Source organism: Dendrobates tinctorius, unplaced genomic scaffold, assembly GCF_039654945.1.
Source record: "Dendrobates tinctorius isolate UK_male_01 unplaced genomic scaffold, ASM3965494v1 ptg000014l, whole genome shotgun sequence".
Taxonomy (NCBI): Eukaryota; Metazoa; Chordata; class Amphibia; order Anura; family Dendrobatidae; genus Dendrobates; species Dendrobates tinctorius.
The window spans coordinates 15,223,550-15,247,776 of record NW_027361682.1 but is presented as its reverse complement, the minus strand read 5'-3'; the positions used below and the strand labels follow the sequence as shown (position 1 = coordinate 15,247,776).

Sequence of the window (24,227 nt, the reverse complement as noted above, 5' to 3'; positions counted from 1 at the left end):
TATATATTTGTACTCCAAATGTACAGGGAGTAGATGTATATAAATGTCTTACCTGTCTCCTGCCCTGTCTAACTGCCATGTTATAACTGCCAGTACTTTGATAAATTGTACTTGGATAAAGTGTGCATAAATGCCCCCTGCATAAATGCTATCCCCAAGCTATGTCTGAATATATAGGAGGATAAGACTTAGAACTTTTTTTTTTTTTTTTGGGCTCTCTCTCTTCTCGTTAATCAATCACACTAAATTAAGACACCAGCAGTGTAAGTATATATTTATAGGTACTAGTTAATCCCTGTTGGTCTATATGTATAGATGCCGGTTATTCTCCGCTGGTATATATTTATAGGTGCCGGTTAATCTCTGTAGGTATATATTTATAGGAGCTAGTTAATCTCTGTTAGCATATATGTATAGATATCGGTTATTCTCTGCTAGTATATATTTAAAAGACTCGGTTATTCTCTGTAGGTATATATTTATAGGTGCCAGTTATTCGCTGCTGGTATATATTTATAGGAGCTGGTTATTCGTTGCTGGTATATATTCATAGGAGCCGGTTATTCGCTGCTGGTATATATGTATATGAGCCGGTTATTTGCTGCTGCTGTATATTTATAGAAGCCAGTTATTCTCTGCTGGTATATATTTATAGGTTCCGGTTAATATCTGTTGGTATATACTTAAAAGTGCCGGTATATATTTATAGGAGTTAATCTCTGTTAGCATATATGTATAGATATCGGTTATTCTCTGCTAGTATATATTTAAAAGACCCGGTTATTCTCTGTAGGTATATATTTATAGGTGCCAGTTATTCGCTGCTGGTATATATTTATAGGAGCTGGTTATTCTCTGCTGGTATATATTTATAGGAGCCGATTATACGCTGCTGGTATACATTTATAGGTGCCATTTATTCTCTGCTGGTATAAATATTTAGGTGCCGGTTATTCTCTGCTGGTATATATTTATAGGAGTCAGTTATTATCTGCTGGTATATATTTATAGGAGCCGTTTATTCTCTGCTGGTATATATTAATAGGCGCTGGTTATGCTCTGCTCTGCTGGTATATATTTATAAGTGCAGTTTATGCGCTGCTGGTATATATCTATAGGTGCCATTTATTCGCCGCAGGTATATATTTACATGTGCCATTTATTCGCTGCTGGTATATCTCTATAGATGTTGTTTATTTGTTGTTGGTGTATATAGGTGATGTTTATTCGCCTCTGGTTTATATCTATAGGCGTTGTGTATTCACTGCTAGTATATATTTATAGGTGTTTATTTGCTGCTGTTATATATAGGTGTTTATTCGCTGCTGGTATATATTTATAAGGGCCATTTTTTTTCTTTGCTGGTATATATCTATAGGTGCGGTTTATTCGCTGCTGGTATATATCTATAGGTGTTGTTTATTCTCTGTTCATATATATTTATAGGTGTTGTATATTTGCTGCTGGTATATATCTCTAGGTGTTGTTTTTTCGATGCAGGTATTTATAGGTGCCGTTTATTCCCTGCTGGTATATACATTATTGTCACATATAGCCCGACAGAGAGTTCAATTTAAGTTATACAAATACAATTTTATGTTTTATTTATTGACATTGGTGGAAGGTCTTTTCCGGGTCCTGGAAGTTTGACAGTATGGGGCTTAGAAAATGTATTGTGGCAGCCCTGGCTGAAGGGAAAAGAACATAGAAAAAAGCAATTCTAATCTATCACACACAAAAAAATGATTTGTAGCATAATGCAGAACATTTAGTGAAGCTAAAAAACTTACTTTGTTTCATTTTGGGTAAAACTTTATAAAACAGGATGCCATTATCCATTTAAATTTGGGAACAATAAAATACATTTTTAATCTAAAAGTATTTGTGAAACAAATATGGATTCCTTGAAAGTTAATTTTTTACCTTTTCTTTTTTCCCCATGTCTAGACTAAATACATGTCCATGGGGTGGTTTAGTTCCAAAGTGGTGACAACAGTTATTTATAAACTTAAGTGGGTTATAATAGTTGCTGGTCTGGAGTGCTCGCAATTAACTTAAAAAACAGTAAAAATGGATTGTAATAAAAAAAATGTAAGGAGAATAAGAAATTGTACGAGAGCTGGACTTCGCCCGTCCTTGATAATGAGCAGTGACCCATCTCCCTCTCCCAAGAATCATTCTTGAAGTTCAGATTCCATAGGCCTGTGCTATAAAAAGGACTAAGGTATTTTCCAAAAAAAGAATGCGTCCAAATCTGACACCTCTCCCCTCCCCTGACACCCTGAAGAACATCTATTGAGTAATGTCCTTTCTTCAGACACTCTCTGTGTCTCCAGACAAGTCCTCACTCATCAGACCATCAACACCAGGCAGCATTCTCCACCCCCCCACCCTCCTATCTGCTCATCATCGGACTTGTCAGGAGGCCATCATCAGGACTGGATTGTTGTGACAGTGGATCCTTGTCAGACACAAGAAATTCCTGTCTCTGGATGTTCACAAGCAGCGACCCCACTAAATATTTGTAGGACTTTAGGCATCAAAGCAGAACTTTACAAACACTCCTCTCAATGTCCCTTTCCTCATCATTCATCACAACGATTGCATCAGAGGTTGTATAGGTGAGGGCCCGACATTCCTCAAACAATCATACCGGTGGTCGAAAAAGTGTCATTTATCATTGTGGACCATTTGCCTCCAATTATTACTTGGAATGATACATTCAGCACCACTGCATCTTCTACCACAGTCCACTGTGTTTACTTTCGGGAACATATTTCAAAACTTTCCCTTGAGATTTTCAGATGGATAGGAGTGTTAATTTTTATGCTCCTGGTAATCATTTTTCATTCTACACACACTGGAGTCACCCCCATGATACTCACATCTTTAGCAGAACAAGGACCTTTATGATCATCGAAGTTTAATCTATACCAGGGGTCTCAAACTCGGCAGAGTAAATGGGCCGCACATAAAAAAAATTTAAGCTGGCAGGCCGCATTCCTTTCAAACTTAATACAGTGACAATTGATAGCGGTATCTAAGGGGTTAAACGGCTGCGATCGGTGCTAATACCGATCGTGGCCGTTCAAATAGGTTGTCAGCTGCGATGTACAGCTTACCTCAGCAGATGATAGTGTCGGCTCTGCATGTGAGCCGGCGCTATCATCTTGCTGTACACACACAGCCACAGTCACCTGCAAAATCCAGCATTGGGGGGAAAGTCACGGCTCCGCTCTCTGCGCGCTGTCGTTACACAGCGCCAGAGGGATGTCATCACGCAGGGCCACAGCCACTATGGAGTGGCGCACTCCTCTCTTCTAGCGTGAGCAGTGGCGTAACTACAAAGTTATGGGCCCCGGAGCGAACTTTCAAATGGGCCCCCCATGCCAAAATACACGCACATCTCCACTCCGCACACCTCGTACACACGCAGCTCCACTCCGTACACACACAGCTCCACTCCGTACACCTCGTACTCACATGGCTCAGCTTTCTACACCTTGGTCCTCGTACACACATGGCTCCGCTCCGTACACTTCATACACACACGGCTCCGCTCCGTACACTTCATACACACACGACTCCACTCCGTACACTTCATGCACACATGGCTCCGCTCCGTACACCTCGTACACACACTGCTCCGGTCCGTACACCTCGTACACACACGGCTCCGCTCCGTACACCTTGTACACACACGGCTCTGCTTTGCACACCTCATAAACACACGACTCTGCTGCATCCACCCTGTAAACCCCTCCTGACCCCACACATAAACTTACCCGGATCAAGCACCATGACAACCAGCCCAGACAGCAGCATCCTGCATACACTGAGGCCCCTGATCATGTGACCACTGACTCCTCCCCCTCCTGTGACCTCATCCCAGGTCCTGTGCACACAGAACACACAGCCATCACACGCTCCTGAATGCGTGCTTTCCCCCTTCTACCTGCCTCAGGGAGTGAGACATGTGTTGCACCATGGGCCGCAGATGACTGCCTCAGGGGCCGCATGTGGGCCGCATGTTTGAGACCTCTGATCTATACGTTAGGAAGCAATCAATAAGTGACCAGCCAAAGCAGTCACCATTATGGTGGTTGGACTGTGAGAACAACCCCCATCTGTGGACATTGGGCACTCAGACCATCCTCACAGAGTTGGTTTCTAACAGTTTGTGCAGACACATGAAAAATATTCACAATATTTTTCTATCTAGTGGCTAACATGGTGCAAAGATATACATCTTTCCTGCAGACACATGCACATTTGTGGCCTGCTGGAGGTCATTTTGCAGGGCTCTGGCAGTGCTCCTCCTGTTCCTTCTTGCACAAAGGCTGAGGTAGCGGTCCTGCTGCTGGGTTGTTGCCCTCCTACGGCCCCCTCCATGCCTCCTGGTGTATGGGCCTGTCTCCTGGTAGCGCCTCCAGCCTCTGGACACTACGCTGACAGACACAGCAAACCTTCTTGCCACAGCTTGCATTGATGTGCCATCCTGGATGAGCTGCACTACCTGAGCCACTTGTGTGGGTTGTAGAGTCTGTCTCATGCTACCACGAGTGTGAAACCACAACCAACATTAAAAAGTGACCAAAACATCAGCCAGAAAGCAGAACCACTCCTTTATTGAGTATCTAGATAATTGCCAATAATTTCCATCTGTTGCCTATTCCATTTACACAACAGCATGTGAAATTGATTGTCAATCAGTGTTGCTTCCTAAGTGGACAGTTTGATTTCACAGAAGTTTGATTTACTTGGAGTGATATTCTGTTTAAGTGTTCTCTTTATTTTTTTGAGCGGTGTGTGTATGTGTGTTTAATTTTATTTAGCCCATTGAATTCTGGGAACTAAAACAATATTCAGTACCTGCATACTGAAATAGAAAAGTGTTTGTTTTGGAAACCTTTTTCAATTTAAAGAGAGTATAGAATGTATATGGATCAGTAATATACAAGTGTGACTCAGCCCATAAGGCCTTAGTAAAATGGCCCTTATCTGGGCACAATGTAACGGGTTATTCCAAAAAGGCCCTTGTCTGTAGAATTGGAATCTACAGCCTGTCTCAGGTGGAGTGGAAGTGCACGTGCTCGACCTCCACTCCGTTCACTGTCAATGGGCGTGCCAGAGAAAGCTGAGTCGAGCATGAGCATGCGCACTTCAGCTCCATTCCACATGCAACTGCAGAGCTCAATTCTCAAGATCGTTGCAGGTCCCAGCAAATTATCTCCTATAACTTATTTTTTTGGTGAATTACTTTAAACTGTGCCCAGATTAGGGAGTAATCATTGATACAAGGGCACCAAAGTTAGATCATCAGAAAATACTACAGTGATTGGAAAATTGGTTCACTTGAACCTCGGTGGGGATTTAGGCTATATGGCCATGTTATGGACACCTACATGAGGCTTCGATATAAGATATTGTTTGATGCATCCTAGTTTTGTTTTTTTTTATAATCATCCAGCAATGATCCCTACAAGGCCACCCATTAAGGCTATACTTTTTTTGCTGCTTTAGAAGACTTTGGATAATACACAGTCTATCTACTATGTTAGTGTCTGTTCTCGCCATTTAACCATGTCCTAGGTTCCTAGTGACTCTTGCTTCTGTTCATGGTGGTAATCAGTATAACATGCTTCGCTCTGCCTTTTTTTTTCCAGCCTGCAACTGTAACCTGCATGCCCGCCGCTGCCGTTTCAACATGGAGCTCTTCAAGCTGTCAGGTCGCCGGAGCGGAGGGGTCTGCTTAAACTGTCGGCATAACACGGCCGGCCGTCACTGCCACTACTGCAAAGAGGGTTACTACCGGGACATGACCAAGCCCATCACACACAGAAAGGCTTGTAAAGGTGAGGGAAACTGAGCTTAGTTTATAGAGAAAAATGTTCTATACACGAGAAGGAATTTTGCGATGACCTCAGACCACAGATGACGTCATTGTGTTTTTTATGCATGGCCGCACCTGAATACTCACATTCTTTGTAAGAAAACCTGTTTGTGAAATGGCTCTGTTACAGTAATGACATTACACACGTGCTGTAATAACTCTATCTACCGGGTGAGTGGGTGGAGGTCTCCCAAAAGTGGCAGTCAGGAAGGCTCTCAGCCATAGCAGCCGGTTACGTTTCCCTTTCTAGGGCTCGTTGGACTAGCGGAAATGATGTGTGAAAATAACTTCTGCTGACACACAAGGTGGCGGTCTCAGGACAGTGCTGCCAATCAAGGCCATACCTTAAGTATGCCCTAACCTGAGAGTTGTGATATGCAACTTCTTTATGCCCAGACTCCAAAGAGGATGATGCTTGTTCCAAAGGAGTTGGGTGAGAGAATCTCTTCTTCTAGCTACACCTCTACTAGATTTAATTTTACTGGGCCAAAAAATTTGCATATGGTACTCTTTCCAGTGACCTAGCACTTATATTCTGTTTCTTGAGGTGATTCATCATAATGGTTGAGCTAATGGTCAAAAGAGTAATCAAGTCATCTATGGTCTTCTTTGGACTCGTCTCCAGATCCCACGTTTCCTGCCGTGTAGAAACCTCAGTTGATTGCCTCCTCCAGTTCATAGCATATTCCCCTCATAACAAAATCTGGTGGTTCTCTTGGTGTTAGGATTCCGACGGATATGGGTTTCTTAATGGAGGTTATCATGTAAAATATCAGAAAATTTAGTAAAAGCCAATGAGCTGCAGTAGTGTTTGTAAGTGCACAGTACAACATTTGTGCTATTAAAAAACATAAATAGCTGCATCAAAAATGGGGAAGGCGTAGCAAAAAGAGAAAAAAAATAATATTAATGAAGCAAAACAACTCAAAATGTTATTGCATGTGGGAACGTGACCTAAGAATTATCATTGGTCAGCACCAAAAGGAACGATAATATTATTCCCCTATTTCATCCTAATTATTGTTAGATCAATATGGTCATTAACCAGTTCTATAATTTTTTTTTTTCCAGGTGGTCCACACTTTACTCTGCACTGAGGTTCTTAAACGTCAGTGCAGGGTAGTAAGCTGCTTGCAGGACATTGTGCAGCTGCGGGGTCAGGGAGCTGTCAGACAGAGAAGGCAAACATGGTTTATTGCCATGTCTTCTTTCTTGATCGTTGTATACGTAGCGCTGACCAGCACTTGTTTATACAGAATAGAAAGCACTCACAGTAACCCAGTAATCGTGAAATTGCTGGGTGTGAAAAGAGAGTAGGAGCTGGTGGTTCCTGGGAGACTGTCAGGTCTGCTATGTAAGAAGATAGCTGAATTTCCTTTGTACCTGGAGACAATTTATTAGTCCCAGCTACAAGGGAAATTAGCAATAAAAATAATCTATTGATATGTTAAAATGCCCAACAAAAAATCCCTCAATGGGAAAAAATAAATATGTCCAATATATAAAAATAATTTTACAGAAAGGGGAACACATTTTGAAATATGTCAGTGGTCGTACAGAAAAACAGAAAAAAAGGCGGAATAAATAGACATGTATTTCCTATATTTCTTTGCGTTTTCAGCAAAAAAAATGGATTATAAAAAATGACGGTCCACTTATCAGGAAAATAAGGAAAAATGGCCCCATCTTGAACTGGTTAACGACCACCAATCAACTCGCTATTTTGATCCACCCTAATTAGGAGCAATTTATCTGCCTTTGTAAAGGAGCCCTGCGATAAAGAACACACAGTTCAGAGACACGTTACACCGATTTTGATATCCATGGGCTGTCAGGTTATGCTTATAAAATCTGCAGCGTATTTTTGGCTGATTGAAATGTTATCTCGTTTGTTGGCGTTACATCCGCAAGTCGTTAGAAGTGGAGATAGGAAAGACGCACAAAATGACGAATTTTCAAAATTGGCGTGATATAAATAAGCGGCACATAATTGTGAAAGCTCGCTGTGCAGTCGATTCGCGCTCGTTTTTACCAATTTATTTTCACGGTCTGGACATCGTCTTTTTGTGATTTTAACCCTAGATGGAATCACAAGCTGGCAGCCAAATCGTTAAATTCCAGTGACAGAGAAAGAGGTTAATATTTAGTGTATGGGGCTGCTCCACCCCCCTCGGGAGCCCGGCACAGGTGTGCATACCATGGGACAGTGGGACGCATTGAACAGGTTAAGCAGAACTGGAGAAAAGGGAAGGTGTGGGGGAGGGTGTCGATTTTGGTACAAAGGCTGGATGCTTTGACGAATGGTCCCAGACATATTTTTGGGGCAGATTGGAGGGAGGGTGGAGGGGAACAGGCAGGTTAAGCCACTTGCAAACACTTCAGAGAATGAAGGGAGGAGGGGGGCACCTGGGTATGTGGATGCAGGTGTTGTCCGCCTGAGGTGAGGCTGTTCCCACAAGTGCACGAGAGGACTATGAAGTCACATCCAGCCTTTTGACCGGCAGCTGCATCCGTCTGGGATGCAAAACCTTCACTACTACCGTCACTCATAGGGTGGCAGTGCCAGGCTATTATACTAATTGACTAGTGCTGCCGTACTATTACTCATCCTACTGGTGACACTTATGTGCCTGCCTCAGTCCTAGAGTCTGTCGCGTTCATCATCTTACGTATTAGTGCAGGCAAGGTGAGTTTATTATTATTCCTTCCTCGGATTAATCTCAACCAGATTATGTTTCAAGCTCGGGGGAAAATACTGAAATAAAATCCAGCATGTAAACTCAAAAGGGACGACCCCTACATGCCCAGCCTTTATATCAGCGGTCACCCCGGTCTGGCATGAAAAGCCCCTTAATAATGTACCCAGACGTATCCTATTAGTATCGGAAAGCCTTGTGATTCTCCAGTGCCGGGGTTTTGTGTGAGAAATCCAGTTTCCGGCCGTCCCTGTGCTCTTTCTTTTTCCCATCTCAATAGAAGGGTTTTGATAGCTTTAATCCACCTGGCCAAAACAAATCCACCAGGTTTACCCGGGTAACCCCTCACTCTCCGGATGGTACAGTAGCACAGAGATGCCCCGCATGTGCCTCCATTATAGATTCAGGCTGAAGGCAGCAAAGGAGTAAAGAAACACATGTGAAATACACCAGAATATGTGCTACACTTTAGATTCTTCAGAGTACTCACCTTTCCTTTTAATTGCAGCTTTATGCCCCTTGGCATTGTTTCTGGCAGATTCATCAGGTCATCACCTGGACTGTTCGTTTGTTTGTTGAGTCGTCTGGCTTCAAAAAGTGGTTGTGACCATCAGGCAAGCTTTGCAGAGACGGTGCTGGTACACAGCTCCGTAAAAAGGTGAGCCCTATTCCACAACTGTACTAAGCTAGAATATGGCATGAAGCATTCAACTAAGAAAAACAGCTTCCCATCGTTACATTTAAGACACGAAGGTCAGTCAATCCGGAAAATTGCTAGAACTTAGAAGGTATCCTTCTCATCAATTGCTAAGATGAAACTGGCTCTCACGAGGACCGCCCCAGGAAAGGAAGACCAAGAATTACCTCTGCTGCAGAGGATAAGTTCACCAGTTACCAGCCTCAACAGAAAATGCAAATTGACAGCACCTCAGATAACAATCCCCATAAACGATGCAAAGACATCAAGTAACAGATAAATCTCAGCATCCGCTGTCCAGACGAGACTGTGAGAAGCGGTCATTATTGCTGTAAAAAAAGCTACAACTGAGGACTACAAACATGAAGAGGAGACTTGTTTGGGCTAAACAACACAAGAACTGGACATTGGATCAGTGACTTATTCAAAGTTCCCGGCGCATTATCCAGCATGGCCACCACAGTGTTATGCAGTGATGTCATCCCATCTGGTCTGTATTTAGTGGGATCATCATTTGTGTTGCAGCAGGACAATATCCCAAAACACCTCCAGACTATGTGAGGTCTATGTGACCAAGAAAGAAAAATGCCTTGGCCTCCACAATCACCCAACCTGAATCTAATGGAGATGGTTTGGAATGAGTGGAATGCAGAATGATGGCAAAACAGCAACAAGTGCTCAGCACCTCTGGGGACATCTTCAGGACTTTTTTCCCACGTGTTTCCTTACTCCTTGCTTCCCTCATGGTTTTGCTGCCTCCAATCTGAATTTATAATGTGCACATCCCAATAAGAACAAGGAAAACCATTGCACAAACAGGTGTGTCCAGACATTTCACCAGTACTATATAGACCTATACACGTATGTGTGTGTGTATATTACACCTGCCTCCATACATAGAGGCTATTGTATGCAACATTGATAAAGACGCAGCATTGGTTAAATAACTGGCCTCATTCTCCACATCTCTGTCATTTTGTCGGATACACTCCCATGTGTTTTTTTTAAGCCACTGTTTTGTTTTGTGGTTTTTTTTGCGCTCAGTGATATATACGGTATATATATATATACACACACATATATTTTTTACTGTATATAGCGTGACCTTTGAGCATGTTCCTGTATGAGAAATCTATAGCGGGTGACATGCCAGGTGTTATATGTGAGTACAATTCACATTGCACCTGTGCTTTGAGGCAGGTGCTTTAACCTCTTCCCTCCCAAGGAGACATTCCAGAGAATCGAGAACACAAGGGACAGATGATGAAAAATCATCGTATGATGAAATCTTTTGTAGCTTTTTAGTGTACTTTCGATTTTAGCACCACCAATTTTAAGACCTCTGCTTGCTGTCTTGTTCATATCCAAACATGATCAGGTTCACACGCTCCTGTATGAAGCCATGCTTCTTCCATATAAATCACATATGTGAAACTCTGGCCCAGGGGCCAAAAATGGCCGGCAAGGTGAGTATATTTGGCCTGCAACACAAGGCGGGTCCCCTAAGTAAATCTGGCCCGCATTGCACTTTTACCCGGCATCCTGGATGTCGATACAGTTGAATGCAATGATGGACAACAGAGCATCAGATGATGCTCCCTGTCCCTTCATTACCCCTCTGCGTCAGACATCTCAGCACAATGGACACAATTGCGTCATTACAACACCCCCGCTGCACCGAGATATAAAGAAAATCTGAAGTCACCATGAAGAGACCGGAGCAGTGGGGGAATGGGCAGAGATGAGTATTTTTTAATTAATTTTTTTTTTTCAATGTGGAGCCCATTATAATGTATGGGGCACTATATGAGACCATTATACTGTATGGAGCACTATGTGGTACCATTATACTGTATGGAGCACTATGTGGAGCCCATTATACTGTATGGAGCACTATGTGGTACCATTATACTGTATGGAGTACTATGTGGGGCATATTATACTGCATGGCAGGCAATGTGGGACCACGATACACTGTATAGAGGACTATGTGGGGCCATTATACTGTATGGTGCACTATGTGGTACCATTATACTGTATGGAGCACTATGTGGTACCATTATACTGTATGAAGCACTATGTGGTACCATTATACTGTATGGAGCACTATGTGGAGCCCATTATACTGTATGGAGCACTATGTGGTACCATTATACTGTATGGAGTACTATGTGGGGCATATTATACTGCAGGCAGGCAATGTGGGACCACGATATACTGTATAGAGGACTATGTGGGGCCATTAAGCTGTACGGAGGACAATGATGGGTCATTATGCTGTATGGAGCACTATGAGGGGCCATTATGCTGTATGGAGCACTATGTGGGTCCATTATACTTTGTAGAGCACTATGTTGGTCCATTATACTATATGGAGCACTATTTGGGGCTGTTCTACTGTATGGAGCACTATGTGGGGCTATTCTACTGTATGGAACATTATTTGGGGCCCTTTATTCTGTACAGAGCACTGTGTGGGGCCCTTTAAATGGTATGGAGCATTATGTGGGGCCCTTTATACTGTATGGAGTACTAGGTAGGGCATTATGCTATATGGAGCACTATGTGAGGCCTAGTGTACAGTATGGCAGGCAATGCGGGCCCCGACATACTGTATGGAGCACTATGTGGGGCCATTATAATGTATGGAGCAACTTTTATGGCCTTTATACTGTATGAAAGGCTGTGTGGGGATTACAGTTGGAGAATCATACTGTGATTGGGTCACCATTGTTTGTTGGGGTATTGAGGGAGGGGAGTACAGTAGGATAATCACACTGTAACGTGTGAAGGAATTCACTGTGGGGGCATCATCCTGTGTTTGGAGGCACTTTTGTTTGCATCATACTTTATTATCTGTATTATTCAAGGATATTTATCCTGTGTTATTACATATGTAAATTAGGCCATATGCTTTTTTTAGTGCTCTTATATAACATATATTATTCCAATATGCAGGTGATTCTCACAAAATTAGAATATCATCAAAAAGTTAATTTATTTCAGTTCTTCAATACAAAAATGGAAACTCATATATTATAGAGTCGTTACACACAGAGTGATCTATTTCACAACTCCGCAGGTCCAGGCTGCTCCCATGCCATCAGCCCCTGTTTGCTACTTCTGAAAATGCTCTAATTAATCTTTTCCTTGACACTACTTGAGTATGGTTTGAGAAAGGCCTCTTAGTAGGTCGAAACGTAACCATAGTAAACTCATATCCTGGATTACGATATTATACCCACATTTTGGATACTTCTTTTGTCTGCGGTGTTACACTATTTGATGTATTTGAAATAAAATAAAAATCCAAAAATTTCACAAAATCTTCAAGATTTTTTGGCAAGATTAATCCACACTTGAGTGCGACTGTTTATCTACTGACTATTGTTTGTGGACCCTCCACGTACAGTCAGCACCTATCTCCACAGCAAGAGTGCGCGTCTTTCTTCTTCTGCATAATCATCAACATTAACAGAAATGAAGATATTAAATAGATCACTCTGTAATGACTCTATATAATATGAGTTTCACTTTTTGTATTGAAGAACTGAAATAAATTAACTTTTTGATATTCTAATTTTGTGAGAAGCACATGTAATATTCTAAGATCTATTAATTAAAATGTAGTTTGTTTGTGGGATAAGCCCTTTAAGTTTGTTTCCATCTGAAACTGTTCATCGTTATATTTGATAAGGAAAAACTTCCTCAATTGTAGGCTTTTTTTTTAAAATAAATATGAAGGTTGGCCCGTGACTTTGTCCAAGCTTTTAGTTTTGTCCGTCTGTGTATTTGAGTTTGACATCCCTGATCTAGATGAAGTTGTTCTCCACCTCAGCCTATTCGGCATCCGATGGAGCGTGCTGCAGTTTTGTCACAATGTAGAACCCTTCGGAATTGTAATTTTCCATGTAAAGATCCGAGGCGTACAGAAGTCCGGCAATCGTCCATACACTTCCACATTTCCCCCATGGATACAGCACTTGTAACAATGTATCACGGGACCTTGACCTCAGAATGGAAACAACGATATTTCCTTTCCTTTACAGCAAGCAGATGTATTAAAAATGGTGATCAGTTCAGAGACAATGTTTTAGAAAGTTGCAGAACTCTTCATTATACCATGAATCCGTTTTCTTTCACATGGTTTCCAAAAACTGAGTAACATTTTACTTTTGACTAATATTTGTAGTCTCTGCACAAGTAAGCGGTGCTCGGTTAGGTAACGGGTGACCGTCATGGGTGACGCATGGAGCGGTGGCTTTCCTGACATTTTCATTTAGCATTTTACATGCTCGTAAAACCTTGTTGAGTGCCTTTTGTGCGAGGAAAGCAGTGACTGCTCTTAGGTTATGTACACACGCTCACTCCGCGCGCTGCCACTCTGGTTATAGTGAGGTAGGTCCTCTTATTAGTCACCCATTGAAACATCGCTCTGATTTTCGGCATTGCGCCTCCTCGTATGACTGGAGGTGAATGTGCCGACAATGGAGATAAAACTCTTTTTATGATGGAAGCTGCTCACTGTTAACCCTAACCTTCCCAATAGCACCATCTAGATCTAAAATCATTCATTAGAGCAATTGACTGTGCAAATGAATCAATCAGATCCCAGAAATCGCTTTTCGTAAAGCTCTTTCGGTGTTACTGAGACAACTTTAGTGGTTCAAGGAGCATCATTTCTCACTTCGAGAAGTTTCCTAAATTCAATTGTCCCTCCACAATCTAAGGGTGAGCTATAGGAAAAATCCTTGTGGTGGCAAGAGTACAGCACAGATTCAAGTAGTTTCTGGACCATAGTGCCTAAGGCTGGTTGTAGTAGTCCCTGGACCATGGAGATCAGACATGTAGTGGTAGCACTGGGGCCATGGAGATTGGACAGGTAGTGGTAGCACTGGGGCCATGGAGATTGGACAGGTAGTGGTAGCACCTGGGCCATGGAGACAGGACAGGTAGTGGTGGCACCTGGGCCATGGAGACAGGACAGGTAGTGGTAAGCACCTGGGCCATGGAGATCGGACAGGAAGTGGTAGCACCTGGGCCATGGAGATAGGACAGGTAGTGGTAGCACCTGGGCCATGGAGACAGGACAAGTAGTGGTGGCACTTGGGCCATGGAGACAAGGCAGGTAGTAGTAGCACCTGGGCCATGGAGATTGGACAGTTAGTGGTAGCACCTGGGCCATGGAGACAGGACAGGTAGAGGTGGCACCTGGGCCATAGAGACAGGACAGGTAGTGGTAAGCACCTGGGCCATGGAGACAGGACAGGTAGTGGTTGCACTGAGGCCATGGAGATCGGACAGGTAGTGGTGGCGCCTGGGCCATGGAGACAGGACAGGAAGTGGTAGCACCTGGGCCATGGAGATTGGACAGGTAGTGGTAGCACATGCGCCATCGAGACAGGACAAATAGTGGTGGCACTTGGGCCACGGAGACAAGGCAGATAGTAGTAGCACCTGGGTCATGGAGAGTGGACAGGTAGTGGTGGCACCTGGGCCTTGGAGACAGGACAGGTAGTGGTACGCACCTGGGCCATGGAGATCGGACAGGAAGTGGTAGCACCTGGGCCATGGAGACAGGACAAGTAGTTGTAGCACCTGGGCCATGGCGACAGGACATGTAGTTGTAGCACCTGGGCCATGGAGACAAGGCAGGTAGTAGTAGCACCTGGGCCATGGAGATTGGACAGGTAGTGGTAGCACCTGGGCCATGGAGACAGGACAGGTAGTGGTAGCACCTGGGCCATGGAGACAGGACAGGTAGTGGTAGCACTGAGACCATGGAGATCGGACAGGTAGTGGTAGCACCTGGGCCATGGAGACAGGACAGGTAGTAGTGGCACTGGGGCCATGGAGACAGGACATGTAGTGGTAGCACTGGGGCCATGGATACAGGACAGTTAGTGGTAGCACTGGGGCCATGGATACAGGACAGGTAGTCGTAGTTCCTGGGTCACGGAGATGGGACAAGTAGCCGGAGTCCCTTGGCCATGGAGAAATGAAAGGTTGTGATAATTCCTGGACCGTGTAGATAGGACAGGTAGTGGTAGTCCCTGGGCCATACAAACTTGGACAGGTGACAAAAATATTATCCCAACAAAGAAGCACACAGGTGAACGGCAGATTAGGGCACAAAAATCACCACATTAGCAGACGGAGCTATTTATCTGAAGTATTGCGGTGTATAGTTCAGTCAAAAAACGGAGGTGCTTGCATGAAGAAACATGAGTATTTCAATGTATAATGAAAAAAGAAGAAAAATGCAGCACTCACCAATAGAGCTGAAAAACTGTGCGTGTTTATGTCACATGAATTCCATCAACAGGTATGTGGACATGCAGGACGTTAGAGGAATGCTAGGGGAGGGAGGTGCCAGACAACGGCCGTTTTGCGATTACTTTCGCATCCTGGACCCGTAGAAGTGAGTAATCGTGAAATGGCTGTTGTCCGACACCTCCCTCCGCTAGCATTCCTCTAACGTCCTGCATGTCCACATACCTGTTGATGGAATTCATGTGAAATAAACACGCACAGTTTTTCAGCTCTATTTGTGAGTGCTGCATTTTTCTTCTTTTTTCATTATACATTGACAAAAATATTATACCAGGATACAAAAAAGAAAAAAGCAATATTGTGTGGCCTTCTCCAGAGGAACATTTCAACAGGTCCTCCACCGTACAATCCTATTAATAACAACTAGAAAAATATTAGCATCCTGAATTAAAAACAAAAGTCGTGTAATCCATCGCCCCTACTCAGTTGCACTTTTCTGCTCGTCTGGAGTGCTGCCGTTTTTCTTCGAGTACCAGAACTGGTGTGCGGTTTTGCACATGGTCCATCTCGCCTCTACTTGCTTGCTGGAGGTCCTCATGTGGTAAGATTCATTTACAATGTATCAGTTAGCCATATTGGGGCAGACAGCTATTTTTTGGGCAGAATTACCAGATATGAATACAGCTTATTAATTGATTACAGAGACGGGTGCCTGGCGTGAAGAGATGGTACCGCCTTAGCCGGACTAGTGAGCTGTACTACATACATGGGCTGAGCCCACAATGTGGCTGCCACAGTGGGCACCGGATGCATCTCTTTACTCTCCGATCTTATGCTTCAGTAGAAGGCTTGCATGGTAGATGTACCCTCTGCTGTGCCCCGGCTCCCACCCCGCGCCCTCCCCGGCAGACTTCAGTGTCGCTCTGTAATGTGGTTGTAGTTTTTGCTTTCTGACCTTGTGCTGTTTTCCAACCCCTTCTCCTCTGTTCCACCCCGCAGCCTGCGACTGCCATCCGGTTGGTGCGGCCGGCAAAACCTGTAATCAGACCACAGGGCAATGTCCTTGCAAAGATGGTGTGACTGGTATAACGTGCAACCGATGTGCCAAGGGTTACCAACAGAGCCGCTCTCCCATTGCCCCCTGCATAAGTATGTGTTGTTACTGTTACATGTTTTGTTATTTGGGGGCCCTGTACTTTGGGGTACAATGGCCGCCCTATAACCGAATGCTATTAACCAGGTGTATGCTGGAAGTCTCAGCTCTTGTATCGCACTGCACTGAATACAAGTGGACCTGATCTGTACATTTAACGGGGGCGGCCATGTTGTGCGATAGCCAGAGCCAGCAAGGGCCGTCGTGCCTGCAAATATGCAACCAAACACCATAGGCTTAGATACCAAACCCCAACAGACTGTATCACACAATAAGCTCAACAGTATCACACGATAAGCTTAGATACAGCGGCTCAATGGTATCACACGATAAGGTTATATACAGCATATCAACGGTATCACATGATAAGCTTAGATACAGCGGCTCAACGGTATCACCCGATAAGCTTAGATACAGCAGCTCAACAGGAAGTATCACATGGTAGGCGTTGATAAAGCACCTCATCAGCCAGTATCACACAATTGACTTAGATACAGCAGTTCAACAGACTATCACACAATAGGCTTAGATACAGCAGCTCAACAAACAGTATCACATATTATAGAGATACAGCAGCTCAAAGGATAGTATGCCTCATGATAGGCTTAGATACTCCAGCACAAGAAACTATCATATATAAGATGATTAGATGCAGCAGCTCAACAGACAATATTGTATATAACAAGCTTAGATACAGCAGATCTACAAGGCAATTTAACATAAGATACAGCAGCTCAACAGACAGGATCACATATGATATGCTTAGATGCGGTGGCTCAGAAGACAGTATCACACATGATAGTATTAGATACACAGCTCAGCAGTCAGTATCACACAGGATAGGATTAGATACACAGCTCAGCAGACAGTATCACACATGATAGGATTAGATACACGGCTCAGCAGTCAGTATCACACAGGATAGGATTAGATACACAGCTCAGCAGACAGTATCACACAGGATAGGATTAGATACACGGCTCAGCAGACAGTATCACACAGGATAGAGTTAGATACACAGCTCAGCAGTCAGTATCACACAGGATAGGATTAGATACACAGCTCAGCAGACAGTATCACACAGGATAAGATTAGATACACGGCTCAGCAGACAGTATCACACAGGATAAGATTAGATACACAGCTCAGCAGACAGTATCACACAGGATAGGATTAGGTACACAGCTCAGCAGACAGTATCACACAGGATAGGGTTAGACACACAGCTCAGCAGACAGTATCACACAGGATAGGATTAGATACAGCATCTCTGAGGTTCTTTGAGACTGGGAAAGCAAAAAGTGAATGGCTGTTAGCCCACACAATGGCCGCCCCCAGTTCGATCAGATCCAAGTGTGGATGATTAGATGGTTCTGCTCCTTTACTACCAAACATTACTAATAGTGATGAGCGCCCGTGCTCAGATAAGGTGCTATCCCGCACGCTCGGGGGCTAACAGAGTGTCTTCGGCGTACTTGAGTAATATGTTCGACTCCCCGCTGCTGCATGTCTAGCGGGTGTTCGACAGACACAATATATGCGAGGATTTCCTGTTGGTTAGACAATCCCTCGATGTGTTGTGTCTTGAGTAGCCGTGAAACATACAGCGGCAGGGAGTCAAACATATTATTCGAGCAGGCAGAAGACACTCTGTTTTGACCCGAGCATGCGCCTTATCCGAGCATGTGCGCTCATCACTAATTACTAACCATAAGGCCTCGTTCAGACATCTGTTTCCGGCTACCCATTATAATCTGCGCCGCTGATCACACGTCCAGGTCTCTATTTTTGCAGTGACATTTCCAGTTTTGATCGGCGTCACACATACTTTGGGTCAGAACAGAGCACATTGCTGACTGTGTGCCGTCCACATATATAGCAATATATCGGTATAGCGGGTAGGAGAAAACGTGCAAATTATTTTTTTTGTCATACGAAAAAGTCACTATCGATGATAAAAATGGACACACGGACCAAACTCTTGTTTTTACACATATGAGAAATATCACGGACGTCTGAACGAGGCCTAAGGAGGAGCGAGGAGCCGTAACCGCCCCAGGATGACACTACAGGGTATCCCCTTATTTTACTGAAATAGAAAATTGTAAAAGATTTGAGAAAGTCTCATTCTGTGGCCCAATTCTTAGACCCCTGATCTGCGTCCCCTTTTTCCTTTGACCCTCCCTGTCCTTCTATGTCCCGTTTTAGAGCCAAGCTGTAACCTCCCTGCTTCCATTAATGCCGCAGACACCGTCCCCCTCCCGGCTCGCTTCTGTAGACGTGCTCGCACTCCTAGGAAAGACTAACCGCTGACATTTACACACAATGCCCAATTTCCCTTGTGCCATAAGGAGATTGTAATAATGGTGTTTGTCTTCTTCTCTCCCCCGAACGCTCGCTCTTGCCTCCATAGAGATACCGGTGGCTCCTCCAACCACGGCAGCCAGCAGCACAGAGGAACCAGCCGGTAAGTTCTGCACATTACAGGGCGGGCGATCGATTTGGGCTATGTTCCCACCATGAGCTTTTGGTGTTGCAGATTTTCTGCACCTATTAAGTAAAATATTTGCATTTTTTTCAAGCATAAAAAACGCACCGAAAACTTCATTGTGTGAACGGAGCCTTAGCCAGATGCATGACGGAATTTGTACAACTTTTTTGGAGGTGCCATATTGGATCCTGGACAGTGTGGGCATGATACGGGAGCATATATTTTTGGGTTTGCCCCATTTGGTGTTTTACAGACTCATTGATTCCCATTGCGGCTGCAGGACGAGTTAAAGGGGTTTTTCTTATCTTGTTAAATGGTTAAAATTGCTAAATGCTTGTAAGGACAAATAAGTTTGCAATTTACTTTTTGTTAAAAATCCTCTCGGTTCTCAAGAAAAAAATGGATTTTTAATTCTATAGTTTATTGCTCATTGCTTAGGTTACCGGCCACCTCTGCAGCCTTTCAGAAGTAGCCAGTTTCATAGGCTAGGTGCCAAGCTCTAGATGGATGCAGCCACCTTTTGTGTCCGTGCTCGCAGCATCTGAGAGCGCATGGTTCGGGCCAGTGGCTCGACAGTTTGGCTCGAGAGGCAAGATGGAAGTTGAGAAAACCCCTTTAACTGTGAATTTGTCAGTGAGCTTGTGCCGGGGAGTTTGTAACTCTTTTACCTGTCTTCTTCTGAACTCCTCAGTGTTGATTTATGATCACATCAAAGTTCAGCTTATCTTTGATGTGGTCATAAAATAGCACAGAGGAGTTCATAAAGAGACAGATACCAGTTACAAATTCCCCTTCAGAAGGAACTCACTGACAGATTCTCAGTTAACTCACTGTGCAGCCAGAAAACCACAAGTGCCTGTAAAAGCAAGATTTTTAATGACACCCAATTGCAAAAATTATTTTTAGCCCAAAATACATGCATTTAAGGAGAGAAAAAAAAGATCCCACAATTGTGCATTGTTAATGTCTTTTATTGCGTTTCTCGGGCTTTTCATCCTGTTTCCCGTCACATAGAGCCAGGTGATAACATTCACCCGGTCATGTACAGTCATATTTTTGGAAATCACATAGTCAGCCGGTTCTTTAATTGCCGTGAAATCATTTTCATGTGCGGAATAGAAGAAAAAAAATGGATTTTTGAATCAATGTCAGGTAAATATTTTGTTAATCACATAAAGCGAAGAATCTGCACATAAACGGGGGCGGCGCGGCCTCTGGCCTGTCATCCAGCTGTGGTTAGCGCAGTTCACTGATTTTCCTCTTTGCTTTTGACCCAAACATTTAGGAGTTTTCCATTACTGTTTATACAGCCCTGAAATATTCCGCAACGTCGTACACACAATGGCGCTGATTTGCTACGCACGCCAGAAATCTGCCTTCATTTCTGCCCAAAAAGTGTCGTCTTATTTACGCTTCGCCCCACATTCATTACGTGATTTACACAAGATATAGACACAGTTTACACGGGCCGGACGCGAGACCAGGGAAAAGACAATCAGAAGTACTCACCCCGAGCATGGCAATATAGCGCAGACGTCTAGTAATCAGAGCTGATTGGTTCAGCTCCCTGTGACTGACAGGCCCCCGCCCCGCAGTAATGGCGGGCCCAAATAAAGGTCTTCAGATTTAAATGAGCCGTAGTGTAGTAATGTGTTACTGCCATACAGTGCATAAGTAATTTCATCACAAAGTACATAAATGCTGTCATACAGTACATAAATCATACCCAGATGCATAGCATAAATAATACTGCCATGTGTTGCATGATTCCAGACAATATATTAAATATATTAATAATACTTTCACACAGTGCAGAAATGATACCACCATACAGTGCTTAAATAATTCCATCAAAGTACGTAAATACTGCCATACAGTGGAAAAATAATGCTGTCAAACAGTACATAAATTATACCCAGATGCATAGCATAAATAATACTGTCATGCGGTGCATTATTCCACCAGACAATATTAATACTGAAAAACAGTGCAAAAATGGTACCACCATATGATGCATATATAATTCTTTCACAGAGTGCATAAATAACACCACTATGTACAGCATAAATACTGCCATACAGTGCATAAACGATACTGCCAATACTGCAAAACCATGCATAAATGATACCGCCATACAGTGCATAAATATGCAATACAGTGCATAAATTATACCCAGATGCAGAGCATAAATAATACTGCCCTGCGGTGCATAAATAATTCTACCAGACAATATATAAAAAATACTGCCACTCACTGCATACCGTAAATGAAAGCACAATATAAAGCATAAATAATACTGCCATATGGTGTATATATAATTCCTTTGTAAAGTGCATAAATTAAAGCACTATGCAGAGAATAAATACTGCCATACAGTGCATAAATGATAATGAAACACATTACATAAATTATAACCAGATGCAGAGCATAGATAATTCTGCCATGCGGTGCATGAATAGTTTCAGCAAACAATACCGCCGCACAGTGCATAAATAATACTGCAATACAGAGCATAAATAATACTGCCATGTGGTGCATATATAATTCCTTCACAGAGTGCATAAATTATACCACTATGCAGAGCATAAATCTTGCCATACAGTGGAAAAATAGTTTCACAATACAGTGTCCACATTATACTGCTATACAGAGCATAAATAATACTGCCATACAGCCCGCACAATACTCAATTTATCTAAATTGATTCACAAAATTGCAAAAATCACACCGTATACTTAGCCCTGGACACAGGGCCACACAGGGTGTGGAGATTCTGCGGTTCATGAGCCGACAAGCTTCCATGTGTGGTATATATGTATACTGGTTCTTTGAATTGTTGCTCATGTTGGGACCTGCCCGCTATGGTTCAGCAGCCCCTCACACACCGCAGCCTCCTGACACTGGGGAGAAAACACGTGGATTATCTGACAATGAAAGGAGACAATAAGGCCATGTCTGTGGCTCAGTGACAGCCTGCAGCTGATAATGGACGGGATGGAACATCAATAAACAATGGATCAATTCTGTGTGATCATGAGACAACGGGGGACAGGTGACCCCCAATACCAGGAGTACTGCCTCCCCAATCACCTGGCGTCAGGCCTGTCTCATACATAGCTCATTGCACCAGCATGTGGCTCCAATGTGCTTACCAGACATGGTACCACACGTGATCGGCTTAGGTACACAGCTCGGTATTACAGTATTGCACATGATAGGATTAGATACACTGCTCAGCATTCAGTATCACACATGATAGGGTTAGATACACAGCTCATCAGTCAGTATCACACGATAGGATTAGATACACAGCTCAGCAGACAGTATCACACATGATAGGATTAGATACACAGCTCAGTAGACATTATCGTGCATGATAGGATTAGATACACAGCTTAGCATTCAGTATCACACATGATAGGGTTAGATACACAGCTCAGCAGACTGTATCACACAGGATAGGATTAGATACACAGCTCAGCAGTCAGTATCACACAGGATAGGATTAGATACACAGCTCAGCAGACAGTATCACACAGGATAGGATTAGATACACAGCTCAGCAGACAGCATCACACAGGATAGGATTAGATACACAGCTCAGCAGACAGTATCACACAGGATAGGATTAGATACACAGCTCAGCAGTCAGTATCACACAGGAGAGGATTAGATACACAGCTCAGCATTCAGTATCACACATGGTAGGGTTAGATACACAGCTCAACAGACAGTATCACACAGGATAGGATTAGATACACACCTCAGCAGACAGTATCACACAGGATAGGATTAGATACACAGCTCAGCAGACAGTATCACACAGGATAGGATTAGATACACAGCTCAGCAGTCAGTATCACACATGATAGGATTAGATACACAGCCCAGCAGACAGTATCACACAGGAGAGGATTAGATACACAGCTCAGCATTCAGTATCAGACATGGTAGGGTTAGATACACAGCTCAACAGACAGTATCACACAGGATAGGATTAGATAGTTACACAGCTCAGCAGACAGTATCACACAGGATAGGATTAGATACACAGCTCAGCAGTCAGTATCACATAGGATAGGATTAGATACACAGCTCAGCAGTCAGTATCACACATGGTAGGGTTAGATACACAGCTCAACAGACAGTATCACACATGATAGGGTTAGATACACAGCTCAGCAGACAGTATCACACAGGATAGGATTAGATACACAGCTCAGCAGACAGAATCACACATGATAGGCTTAGATACCCGAGCTGGCTTAGAATGGCTATCTCTGCGTGCAGTATCACTACATAAGGCTGTTTCTACACCGGCCTGTAGGCAGTATCACACATTATAGGCTTAGATATTGCGGCTGAGCTGATTGTATCACACACGAAGGAGAAAAAATTAGCAAGGCATCTAAAGATCCAACTGATCAACATGAAGTATGTACAAGTGTTGATCTGATGGTGGCGCTATCACATGCGACAGTATGGAGGCAGTGACTCCTCTCCTGGAGAAAAGGTTTCTTATTAACCCATGAAACATCTCAGAGGATTAAGGAGACAATCTGGAGTGACGCCTGCATGTGGAGGATGATGCCGCCTGAGGCGCTTGTTTGATCGGGGAATGTGCCTAACTATCTAAACGTACCGCCATTAATCCGCGACACTGTCAACAACAGATCACCTGTCAATACCGTCACAGAATGAGCAGTCAGGGCCGTGTCACCCTAATTCTACACTATCGGTGTCAGGTGACGTATTGTGTGTCACACGTTGTCCTCCCTGTGTAATGACACCTGGAATCAATGACGTGCTGTATTGTAGCTCTGCTCCATTAATGTGAATGTGCTGCAATTCCACCCACAGACAGGCATGGCGCTATTTTTTGGAAGAAAACAGCCACATTTTTGTAAATCACGAGCAATCCCTTTAAGGCCTGCCAAGACACTGAAATGTTGCTCACAGTGGGCTCTGCTAGACAGAATCCATGTGTTTAACTTAAAGGGGTTGTCCACCTTTCTTGACAACTT

General features: G+C 43.5%; 1 protein-coding gene across 5 annotated transcripts in view; it reads left to right on the top strand.

Annotated features, from left to right (window-relative positions):
- NTN1 (netrin 1) overlaps nucleotides 1-24,227 on the top strand; it is a 210,991-nt gene that overhangs the window by 158,917 nt on the left and 27,847 nt on the right. For all 5 annotated transcript variants that reach the window (XM_073559670.1, XM_073559666.1, XM_073559665.1 and 2 more), the window contains 3 exons: nucleotides 5,667-5,855; nucleotides 16,559-16,708; nucleotides 19,126-19,179. In XM_073559670.1, coding sequence (XP_073415771.1) covers nucleotides 5,667-5,855; nucleotides 16,559-16,708; nucleotides 19,126-19,179 — 393 coding nt within the window. The remainder of the gene's footprint in view (nucleotides 1-5,666; nucleotides 5,856-16,558; nucleotides 16,709-19,125; nucleotides 19,180-24,227) is intronic.